The sequence below is a fragment of the Onychostruthus taczanowskii genome, unplaced genomic scaffold (assembly GCF_017590055.1).
Source record: "Onychostruthus taczanowskii isolate IOZ18803 unplaced genomic scaffold, ASM1759005v1 scaffold71, whole genome shotgun sequence".
Taxonomy (NCBI): Eukaryota; Metazoa; Chordata; class Aves; order Passeriformes; family Passeridae; genus Onychostruthus; species Onychostruthus taczanowskii.
Window position 1 is genome coordinate 435825 of NW_024504898.1, and position 12465 is coordinate 448289.

A 12465-nucleotide genomic window follows, 5' to 3' on the forward strand; every position below is an offset into this window, starting at 1 on the left:
TTCCACACCTCACAATTGCAGCCACCTCGAGTTCTAATCGGCCCCCATCTCGGCAAAAAGCAGTAAATGAAATCTATCTTTACCATATTATACACCACCAATGAGCAAGAACTGAGCAGCTTTTCTTCATCGCTCCAACCACCCCAAGCCACAAGTAGGCCTTTCATAGTTCCTAATCCCGGCCCCCAAGTTTTGTGCGGTTTTCACATAATACCTTACAGCCCGGAGCAAGGTCCTTAGTTTATAACACCCCTTTCAGAGACGTGTCATTTCCAACATCAAGCTAATCTATATGTTGCCATGGCACCACCCTTTATCTGCCTTTACATCTTATGAACTGCATGGATTTACCACATTATTTTTATCTGAAAGACAGAAAATGGTGGTTTTATTGTCATACAATCAGATTACTGCTGCTAGTTTCTCTATGCCTTTTTACCATACTTCAATCAAAAGGGATCAGTTTCTTTATACTCTGCCCTTGATTTACATTACATCTGTAAAGACCTAGTCTGGGTTGTAATCCCCTTATTAACTATGACCAGGGTTGATTTGCCTAAAAATAAAAGCAAATTGTGTCAGACCTTTTCACTTTGTTTTTGATTCGGAACTACAAAATGGATTACTAAAGAAATCTTCAGAGTTCACACGGCCGGTATAGTACTGAATTTAAAATGAGAATTAAACAAGTTAAACATGGGAGCTGTGTCAACGGTTTACATTTTCCATCATGGGAGAAAGGCTGAACTGCATTTGTCTTTGTGTTCTCTGGCCTTAAGGAGACAATGAAGCCACAGGAGATTTTTCCAAGCTCCTCTAACACTGTCCATTTGCCATCCTCCCCTTCCTCTGCTTTTTCGTGCAACTCCCCCCCAAACTCTTCTCCCTTGCTGCTCCCTTCCGCCCCCCCACAAAAACTTCCCCTCCCTCAAGACTGTGTTAGTTAAAAGTCTATGTACTGTGGCACTCAGTATTTTAATCAAAATATTTCAAGCAGTTTAACATTCCTATGTAAGTTTCCACAACGCCTCACAAAGAATGAGCTCATAAGCAAATCCATGTAGATGTATGATAAATGACCAGAAAAACAGGTTTCTTTATGTCAGCAGCCAAGGCAGACAGACATTAGGCACACATGAATAACATTTTAATCACTATTTTTTTCTCAGAAGAACACTTTCTTCTCATTTGCAACAAGCAATTTCAAGTACTGCAGGTTTGCACGATGCATGAAGACCAGCTCATAAAGGAAAAAAGGTCCCCAAAGGAGGCCTGCCTGTGGCTGCTGCGCAGGGCTGAAAGGCCTGTCTATGCCAGCATGTCAGAGCAGTCACCTCAGCTCCTGATTCCCCATGCCAGGAACCTGCGCCGAATTTGAGAGGATCCAGAGTGTCACACCTCAAGCAATGTGATCTCCTTACAATAAAACATGGGGGGGGGGGGGGGGGGGGGGGGGGGGAGGGGAAGGGGAGGGGAAGGAAAAAAAAAACCAGGAGAAGGCATTCTCGTGTGTGGGAAGAGGGAGAACTTAAGCGATTTTAGCACGACTTTTAGTCACTGCCTTTCTAAAGGCAATTACTTCATTAAAGAAAGTGAAATAATGTAGCACAGCTTACAGATAACATGCTTTAACATAATTACTATAAATAATGTAGCAATTATACTCTACGTATAAAAGGCTGGGAAAAACAACCAGCTCAAGAAATCGGCCTTCAGTTTATTCTGAATTCATTTCGCTAATTCACCTGTGCTTTTGGAGACCTGGCTACAAATGCTAGAACTATCAAATGGACTGACTGGAAGACACCACTTGCTCCATCTATTAGCACGCCAAGTGTCAACAGCTATGTTTTGGGTACAATTTAGGAGCATGTGTTTAAACAATTTTAACCTTCCACTCCCGTTTCTTCAGCTTGAAGCTGTAATTGCATAGGTTAAAAAGCGCAGTCCCACAGCACAGGACTCCCAAATAAATTCCTGTCTAGCTGAGAGCCTCCCAAACATGTTGTGTGATATCGTTTTAGCAAGCTCTTTGTGCTCTGGCTGGCTTGCCTGTCCTGTGAAACAAGGGCTGTCCATTACCTACAGTTTATCATCCTGACAAAATGTGAGGAATGTGGATGTGAAAGCACTAACAATTCCACCCCTGGTGCTTTCTCCTTTTTTCCCCCTCTGCATTAAAACCGACAAGATTAACCCAAATGCAAACTGCAGAGCATAGTTCAAGGGGCTATTCAATCGGTAGTGAATGTGCATTTGTTTACCTACAAAAATAAGAATTTCAGATACAATGAGAAGCAGACTAGTCTATACTCTACTGAATAGAACATTTAGCAGGGTCATCAATTGTAGTTTATTTTATCAGTTTCTGACATGTTAGCATTCATTCAGAGGCAGGCTGTGAAATATCCCATATATAACTGGTTATCAGAGGGAGAGAAAAACAGCTATATAATCTAACTTAATCAGTGTCAAAGGCACCACTTATGAGGATAACCTTCCACATGTCACTAAGGAGACCCGCCTTGATCGCTGGCCTATAGCAAGCAGGGAAATAGTGACGCCTAGACATAAGCCATGCTTTTTTGAATGAGATTTCTTTACTGCTTCACTGAAAGGTAACCCATAACATTACACGTGGTCCTGTGTGTCAAAGGTGAGGTGAAACTGAGGTAATCCATGCTATCTGCGTACACTGCTTGTCTTGGCAGAAACAACACAAGCAGAAAGTCTCCCATTAAAAAGTGTCAACAGGAGTTAAACCTAAAGTAATTTTTCCTCTGTGTTTTCAAGATCAGGTGATCTAGAAGTTCTTCAGATGATAAGTCTACAAAGTATGCCAAGACCATCTACAACAACGATGTTTAACCTCCCAAGCAATAATGCCACAGGTATAATTATTTTATGGAGGTCACTTCAATCTCATTATTTGGTCAAGGCAATAAAGTAGATCTCTAAAAAGGTAAGGGGGGAACAGGGAGGGGAGCTCTGTGCTCCAATAGCTACTGCGCACTCTCCATTCCAGCCACCTGGTAGAAATTATAACCTCTAGACTTCAGTGCAAAACCAATTCAGTTTATACATTCACCTTAACCTAAAATTTATTATTTCATACTTTCTATTAACCTAACAACTTCTCCCATTTTAACTGCCTACCTGTTCAGCAGATTTTTGCTTTGAGACTTTCCATTGAGTTAAATGCACAGCTTCCCTGAATAAATAAACCAGCATCAAAGATACTTATTATTTCAAACCTAAAAAGGAGCTTTATTATTATACCATGCCAAGGTCTGTTCAACAGCATTACTTCCCAAGCTAACATTCAGCTTGAATCCAGAGTGAGGACAACCTTCTCTAAGGAGAAATTATTCAGGATCCTTCAGGCAAACAAGTGTGAGAGGAATTAGTAAGAAATTCTGCTTGGAGAAGTACCGCTGCCTCACCAGCAGCAGTGTCAGGAATGCATTTGCAAGCCTCCTCAAACTCCAGGCCTCCAAGAGGCCTATAAATCACTAGCCCCAGCAATTGAAAAGACTAATTTTAATAGTGTACTTCTTCACTGTGGTGATTAAGCCTCAATGAATCACTCAAGAAAATTCAATTACATCAGAAACACAACCTATTTTTAAGCGTGCATTTAAGTTGAAAAAGTAATTAGATATTATCATTAGATCTACCATTAACAACATTCAAACCTTTTTTGTAATCAAACAGTTTAGAATTAACTAAATGGAAACACAAATCGTGTTTGACAAAAGAAGCATATCCCCAGGCTCTGTGAGATGGGCTGAATTCAGCTGCTCCGATGCTTTCGTTTCACTGATGGCTAATAAAAGCGATCAAGGTAAGTTAAAAAAGAAGCGAAAGCAGGTTGGGGCTGGCAGAGGAGAGCTCCGAGCAGCCGGCTCTTCTGCTTTGGAAGAGTGACCTCTGTAGGCATAAACCCAGCGAGGCCTGGGATGCAAAAGCATTCCCCTTCCTCCTAGGCCGAGCCAATGCTGTTTTCCACCAGCACAGCAGGCCCACTCCTGCAATGCAACCCCGGCTCTCAGCCTTTGCCTTTCGAGAGCCTAAACAGCCTTATAAAGCCCGCTTTATAACCGGCCAGGCCGCTTTATCCTCCGATGTGACGCCGTGCCTTTCTTAAGCCAAAGAAAGGTTTCAGCTGTGCAACATCATGGAAGTGCTGAGCCAGTGACTGGAGGTAAATTTTAACAGGCTTCTCACCTGATGCATATACAAAATAAGTATTTGTCAATCAACACTACAAATAAAGACTCCAAATTGAGCAGCCCAGCGCACTCCTGCCAGTTTCTCTTTTTTTAAGTTCTTTTTCTTTAACAAAGATTAGGAAACTTCTCGGTAAAGAGAAACAGAGCAAGTATTAAAAAATAATGCAGGCAGAAAACGATAGTGATTTTTTCATTTAGTGAAAGCAACAGTAGATGATGACTGTAAGACAAGGTACTTTGGTAAACTTGAGATGCTACTTCTAATTCAAACTTTGAAATCGTCACCAAACTCCTAGAGATCCTGCCACCTGCGCAGGATTAATCCCTGATCCAGGAAATACTCCATTCATACTTGTCTCATCACCACCTAACATTTCCTCTACAAACTCCCCCGGGAAAACAAGACATGTACTTACTGGAGTTAATGGGAAACGCTAAATTCAATTAACACATTGCATATGATTTTAATCATATATAACTGAAGATGGAGCAAGCATATAAAAATTATTTTCACCCATTTCTGCTTTAAAATTCCCTTAACTCATTAGAGTCTACTTTTTCCTGTGGTGATTTTTGTTCTCCAAAGTAGTGATTCTAATCACAAAAGTTCAGCGGCTCTTACAAGTGAACAAAGCCAACTTCCATTTTGTACGTCAAAAATCCAAGGAGACAAAAGAGAAGTGTAAGTAGCGTTACATCACTGCCTCAGACTTTTCTTTAGAAGAACAGCCTACTTTTTGAAAAGTTCTTCTTTCTAACAGCAATAATAATTTTGTAAGTTTAAGTAAAAAGGTTGTTGCCTTTTTTTTAAAGACAATGCATCTCTTTTAAGAGTGAGTTTTAAAAGTGAGGTCCTGGGAACACATGTACATTTTCGCTTGGGTTTGTTAATGAAGAATGACACTATATGGCTGTGTGATGGGTAATGCTTAGTTCATTACTCACTAACATGTGCCTTGATACCATCAACTCCACAACCAAATTTAGCCCTGTTATAAGCAGATGTAACTTCGCTGGAGTCAATGGGATGAGTTTGCATCTGCAGACGGAGAAGTTGGAGAGTATCACCCTTTCCTAGCAACTCAGCGCAGCCCGGCTCCTCCGCTGCTCCAGCCCGGGCGAGCCCGGACTCTGCCCGCAGATTTTATCCTGCTACCGCCGCACCACCCCCCAGCCCGCTACCGGTCCGCCGCCCGGGTCCTCCCTCCTCCCTCCCGCCGAGGGCACGGGGCAGCTCCGCCGTCACACGAAACACCCGCCCTGGGAAGAGCCGGATCCCGCTGCCGGTCACGGCCGGAGCCCCGGCCGCTCACCGCTAGCGCACTCCGCCCGTCCCCGTGTCTCCCGGCGGCCGCGGCCGACCGCGGCAGCGTCCCGTCCCTCCCCCGCGCACGGAGGACAGCGCCGGTCCCCGGGGAAACGGCGGGCGGGAGCGGGATGGAAACTTACTTGGGGTTAGAGGAATTCCAATATATGGGGTCTAAAACGATGGACCGCGCCAGTGCAGTTCTGCATAAAACCATCACGGCTCCCCAGCAGTACTTCCAGGCGGAGGCATCTCGCCTCCGCGCTGCCATGGTCGCAGGCGGCACCGAGTCCCTCCCCGGAGCCTCGCCAACTCCGCCGTGCGCCTTCCCACGCACCTGAGCGGCAACAGCAGGGTGGTTGCCCGGTATCCCAACAGCCGGGATGATTTATAGGAAAAAAAGGATAATAAAAAAAAATTTAAAAATCAGTAAGAGTCGACGATGCACTTGGCGAGAGGTGCAAGCAGATCTACTGAGTCATGTATGCCACTCGCATGTAGGAATATCTCCTCTGAGGTCAGATCCAAGCTACCTCCGAAGTAAAAGCAATAGAAAAAAAAAAAAAAAAAAGAGCAAACGCCTTAGTCCTTCCTCTTAGTGGGGGTCTCCCGGCTGCCTTGGAAGATGCCACTCAAACTGCCAACTCCCATTTGGATCCAGAGCGCCATACGCGTTCACAGTGTCTAAGGCCCGCGTGAAAAGGAGTAAAACAAAAAATAAATTAAAAAGAGGCAAAATAAAGGGTGGCGGGAGAAATAAAAGGGTCGGGGGAAAAAGGACACAGCTTCGGCGCGCGGCTCCTCCTGTATGTCTCTCACTGCTCCCCGCAGTTTGCAATCCGCACGGGCACCAGCTCGGGCTCTTTCGGGCAGCTCGGAAGCAACCGCGAGTCAATAAATCCACTCCGAGTCAGCTCCCCCAGTCCCGGGGAGGCGCATCCGCAGGGCTCCGGCTTCCCCGAGGGGCACTGCTGTCCTTGTCGCCGGCAAAGACCACGGAGCGGAGCAAGGAAAGAAACAGGGACGGACAATAATGATTACAAAAATAAAAAATAAAATAAACCAAAACGGGGGGGCGGGGGGGTCGCAGCGTCAAATCGTCCCTCTCCCGTTGCGCGACCTGCAGTGCGCGCCGCGGCGGCTGACTGAGGAGGAACGACGGGCGCGGGACTTGCGCCGACGCGCAACCCGCCGCGGAGGAGAAGGAATGGAGCGAGGGATGAGAAGCGGCGCCAGCCACTGTCGTCCCCAGCGCGGCGCTTCCAACCTCCGATGCCGCCACTGCGAGTCCCCGGCGCAGGAGCGCGGCCGGCGGCAGCGCGCTGCCGTAGCCATATAAGCGCGGCCCCGCTGCCCCGCCGCCGCCGCTCATAGGGCCGCCGGCGGGCCGCCGCGCTGGTTGGGCGCTGCGCCTGTCACTTACCGCCGAGCGGCGGGCGTGGCCGCGCCGAGCCCGGCCGAGCGGGCCGGCAGGTAACACCCCCCAAGCCCCGCCGCGCCGTGCCGCAGGCGGCCACTGCCCGGCGTGCGGGGAGAGTCCACTCGCTCTGACTCACACTGGGGCTGTGCGGGAGGCGCGGAGGGCCCAGATGGAGCGAAATCAGGGGAAAAAAAAATGAAATTAAATAAGCATTAAAGACCAGCCTTTGCTAAAACTGTTTCCCGAGTACACTGGCGTTCAAAGAGCGGAGGGCAGCGGCAGGGCGGGGAGGCACAGGGCTCCCCCTCACGCTGCCTGCCGCTGCGAGTGCAGCACCCCGGGGGAGCGCGGCTGCGGGCGCTGCGCGGCTGCGGCGCGGGAAAGGGCCGGGCCGTGTTCCCACTGGCGCGGAGCTCCGTGCACAACTTTCTGCGGGTTCCTTGCTAGGAAGGAGGCCCGGAGGTGCTTCCGCTCTAGGTTCCCACCGGCCCTTCCCACGGCTTCTGTGAGTTTTCTAAGTTTATCTGGTTGCGCGACAATTAGCCACGGGCCGTCACTGACTAAAGAAGAGTCGGACATGCGGAGCCCTTCAGAGGGATGCAGAAGAGCAGGCAATGCGGGACTCTGGGGCCGGTTGAGGATTCCCTCGCCTTTTTCTGGCGATTGGTCAGGGACTCTTTTCTTCCCCTCTAGATTTTTGTGGGGAGTGGGTTCGGACACAGTTCGTTTTCCGACGCCGCGTATCCCAACGGCACGACACCTTGCCCTTTTATTTCACTGTATCATTAATTTCTAGCCAGAGGGAGCTATCAGCGGGCAGCACTGGAGATGCTTTCCCCGCGGCCGCGCAGGTCCCCCGGGGGGTGCGGAGGGCGCCGGGGGGGTCGCGGGTGCTCCCGACGCCGCGCTCGGAGCCCGACACACCGCGGCTCCCGCGGCACTTCCACGGGGCCACAGCTCCCACTAGCGGCCAGCGGCTGCCGTCCGCAGGGGGAGCGGTCTCCCGCTGCTGTCCCCCTCCGCCGCTCCCCCGCGTCCTGCCCGCTCCGGCGCCCACACGGTTCCACCGCAAAAGTCACCGGCAAAAGCCGAACGGGTCGACGGTACCGCTGCCCCGGGAGGTGGTACCGGGCTGGGGAGGCGGCACAAGCGAGGGGTCTGCGACAAGAGCTGTACCGAGGCTAAACAGGGGCGGTGTAAATGGCACAGTCGCTCCGGTGAAATTAAGGGGGTTACCGAATTTCTTCCAGTAGGGATTTCTTGCCAAAATAGTATCTGCAGAAAGGATTAAAAGTTAAATCCCAGTAAATTACCGCGCTCTTTTCTGCCATTTCCCTACCGATTAATCGAGGCATGCAAAGAACATCCAACCAAAAACCCTAATAAAGAGCCAATTTCGCATAATTTTATTCCTGAAGAAATATGTGTATTCGCTTAAAAATCGGCTTCGTGATGGTACTCGTCCGACTTTTAGACGAACGCCAAGAAGCTCTTATAAGGAAAACAACTGGTACTGTAATTTATTTCTCGGATAAATTTTGGAACCCAGTGTTCTCTTTCGACCCCTTTTGAACTAAACGGGTGTTTCAGCCTGGCAGAGCCCGCTCCTCCCGCTCGCAACAGAAAGAAATTGGAAGCGCGCTCGAAGCCTCATAGATTTTGAGTTAATTGTGTTCGGTAGTTCTCTAATGAAATCTACCACTCAAGAAAACAAGGAAATCAGTTTGCTTTTCACACAAAACATCGAATACGTTTTAAGTAAACTGCTTAATTAAATTTAATTTGCAGTGAGGAAGGAATTGCAGATCCGGCGACGCAATTTGGTGGAAAAGGATCTGATTCCCGGGACGGAAACTTAGCACTCAAGTGGGAGCTTAGGTATCTATGCACACCGAGGGGCATCAAAGGAGAACTTCAGCAGTGAGGGGAGGAAAGTACTTAATTATTAAACTTTTAAACAAATGTGTGGTGTGTAGCCGGTCGTGAGGCAATATAAACACGGAGCCTGATAAATGCTTCCAGCAACAGAGACGTGTAAAATAGGTCTACCTCAATTTTGTGATGCTGCTGCTTCTGTTTGTTTAAAAGCAAAAGGTTACGAGCGGTGTTTTGTAGAAGTGGTGAGTAAACTGTGACCTCTAACTCTTCGTATCCTTGCTTTAAGTAAACCAGAGGAAATGAAGAGCCCTGGTATTGTCTGAAAATATCCTCTTGTAGCTAAATATATCACACGGCTCCTATTGTCCAGTGCCTAATCATTTTTACGCAAATACAGCTGTTTTACTCTACTGTCCAGCATTCTACCGATGCACGCTGTAAGAGTATAAAAATCCACGTTAATAAGATATTTTTTTTCAGTAAAAAAACAAGACAAAACTGCGTGCTTGCTTCCGAGATAACCTAATCAACAAAGATTAAGACATCCAAAGGAACGCGGGCTCGGTGGATACTCTGCTCAGGTCACCCTTTTTGGCCGAGGATCCGATCCCTGCGGTTGGCTCGGGCCGCAGGGCCCTTCCAGAGCCGCAGTTACTGCGATTCCGAGCAGGGCCGGGCCGGGCCGGGCCAGGAGGCGGGGGCCGGGGCAGGCGACGCTCGGAGGGGCTGCGGCGGCGCGGAGCCCCTGGGCAGCGGCGCTGCGGCCGCAATCCTTCCCCGGTCCCGACCCCTGCGCCCGCTGCATCAGCCTCCAACCTCTCCGTCTCGCCTCCGAGAAGCGCCTCGGACACGGCAGAAACGTGAGAGTAAAGGCTGGGGACGGGGGGTTTCAAAGCAAAAGAGCCGACGAGTGCTCGGAAGTTAGAAATCGGCCGCCCGTTCTCTGGGGGCTATTTCAGGAGGAGATCCCGGCAGACATTTCGGGTTTCGCATGGAGCGCGGTTTCCTGACAGACGAACGCACAGGGAACAGGCTTCTGGGGGAAATCCTGCCGCGGCCTGGAGAGCGGCGCCGCTGTCCCACGGCGCCCGGGCGGCCCGGCTCGGCGGACGGGGATGGACGCACAAATGGACGGATGGGTGGATGAGCGCTGCCAGGAGCAGGTGAGACCTGCCTGTCCCTCGCCTTCACTGAAAAACTGGGACTTTGCTGTTTGTGCCGCTTAAACCTTTATTCCTGTGCCTCGGCTTAAAAAAAAAAATAAAATCTGTTCATCACTGAATAACCTCCTTCACCTTCTTTCCAACAGTGATGTCGGCAATAATAATGTAGATACGGGCTCTGGTACTACAAAATCTATAATGAAGGACAGCTAATCTTAATGGGAACATGATTGGGCCCACAATCCCTAATTCTCTCTTAAACATCAGCCTAAACATGAAATTTTTGAAGTGGAAAAGCTCGCCATAATTATTATATGAAAATGTACCAGTTTTGAAAGTCAAAAAGATATAACACAATGCATACAATTACTGCTAAATTCAATAAAGAGAAATGATCATGACTGATGCTCATTCACTTAAATGAATTGTTTATCATTTGTACAAAAGGCCAAGTGTGCCAGATACCTGCAACAGCTCTTAATACATCATTCACACTGCAACAGTGCATTTTCTGCACTTATGGTAGAGTAGGTACACGTCTAGATATTAATTTGTCTTCACCAGGTCTGTTTTAGAACTGTAGTTTTGGTCAACATAGCTTAGAAAATGAGCTTGGCTTCTCCCAGATACAGCTATAGAATTCAAGCAGCCTTGTAATAAAAATCAGAGATGTTCATACCTCTAAACCATGCATTTTAGCTCTGTTTGACTTATGCTGATTCTCTGTAGCACTCCTTGAAAACAAAAATATTTTCATTATTCTATGGTCTGTGATATGAGGGGTAGGAAAAATGACCTGGGATAATAAAGCTTCTGCAACACAACATTGTCAAAGGGGATCTATGTCCTTTTGAGCAGAGCTGATGCTGAGCTAGCATAACGCTTGATTCTAAGTGTCAGTCCATGGAAGACGATTGTAAGCATAAGGTTGTTTAGTATGGAAATGTCAACAGAAGCTCAGCACCCTTCAGCAGGCTAACAAAATAGTGGGATGGAAAGAGTAAAATAACCCTGAAATGCACATGTGGCAATACCAGCATGAGAATGGAACAGAGATGCATGAAAGTCATGGTTCAGCTCCTACTAGTCTGGCCTGTCAGTCCGAAACCATACCAACCTGGGCACTTCAACCATATCCTCCTGCCTTGGAATGAGCCTTAGGCACACAGGCAGCTCTCCACAGCTCTCTTCTGAAATAAACCCCCTCTGTAACACAACCTGGAAGGTGTTTATTGACTTGAATTTCACCTGCACTTGCACCAAGATGAGACCTTGCAATGACAGAGCTAAGACCCCAAATGCTCTGAGAATGTTTAATGAAACACTGCATGCAGTTAAAAGTGAGTAATAACCAACATCTCCATATTTGGTGTACATGCAAAAAATGCCTGAGAGCGTGTTAACAACATCGCAAAGAGGGGGATATCAGCTTCAGGTCAGGAAGGACAATAGATAGGGTGAGGTGTATGAGGTGGCACATATCCCAAGAAAAAAGGAAACACCAAAGGTAAATCCTTCTTTTTCAACACAAGACAGGAATGGATGAACTGTTGATACTTTGGTGAGATTATACATACGAATGCAGTTGCTTGGCAGTTTAGACATCTCACTAACGTAATTGTCTCTGTTTTGCTAAGCTGCGAGGATGCCGTCCTGCCAATACATTTCTCAGGAGTCAAGTTTCCACTTGAGCTTAGAAAAACGATGATAAATGAACATGCAAAGTTCAAAGGGCAGTTTATCAAATCAGCAAAGTAAGAGCACATGTTTAACATGCTGTTCTAAGGCCTTCCACGCTCCTACCTTTGCCAGACAGATGCACTGTTTCATATTAAAATAATTATCCAGGACATTTATGAACAAGTTTGGGAAAACTAAGATCTCTTCTGTTACCATATAAGGGAAATGAATACTGCTCAAGGTAGGTGGCAACAAAAATGCCTACCTGCCTTCCTGGGGTGGTCAATGACATACAAAATTCCAGAACAACCTAAAACTTGTCTAACCAAAATTTGAAGTTCAAACTTCAGATGCAATAAAATAAAAATTAAACACTGAACACAATCACCAACAGCATTTTCTGTATGCAGACACATGCAGGGACCTCATGGTTTAAACCATAAACTGACTACACGTCAGTCTATGCTCCTGCATACTTTACGTTAAAAGGGTGTGAAGTCCTACGGGAATACAAGAATATCCCAAGTTCTTACCATCAAATGTCAACTTGCCCCCTTTCCAAACTATATGCATTTATATTTTTTCTAGAAATCAACAGTATCTCTGAAGTCTTACAATAATTTTAAAAAGAAAACCTTACAGTAATGCAAACATAACATTCACCCACAGCAGTTCTACCAAAATCTAACAGACACAGAGAATGCCTAAGGACAGCAAAGAGACAGCAGGTTCCACAACTGAACTCCTACCCTAACAGAAGAAATCAAACCAAACCAATGACCTAAC

The 12465-nt window shown here is 47.3% G+C and overlaps 1 protein-coding gene across 1 annotated transcript in view; it reads right to left on the reverse strand.

Annotated features, from left to right (window-relative positions):
- EFNB2 (ephrin B2) overlaps positions 1–6842 on the reverse strand; it is a 45536-nt gene extending 38694 nt beyond the window's left edge. The window contains exon 1 of the mRNA XM_041422164.1: positions 5682–6842. Coding sequence (XP_041278098.1) covers positions 5682–5809 — 128 coding nt within the window. The 5' untranslated portion in view covers positions 5810–6842. The remainder of the gene's footprint in view (positions 1–5681) is intronic.
- Positions 6843–12465: the final 5623 nt, after the last annotated feature.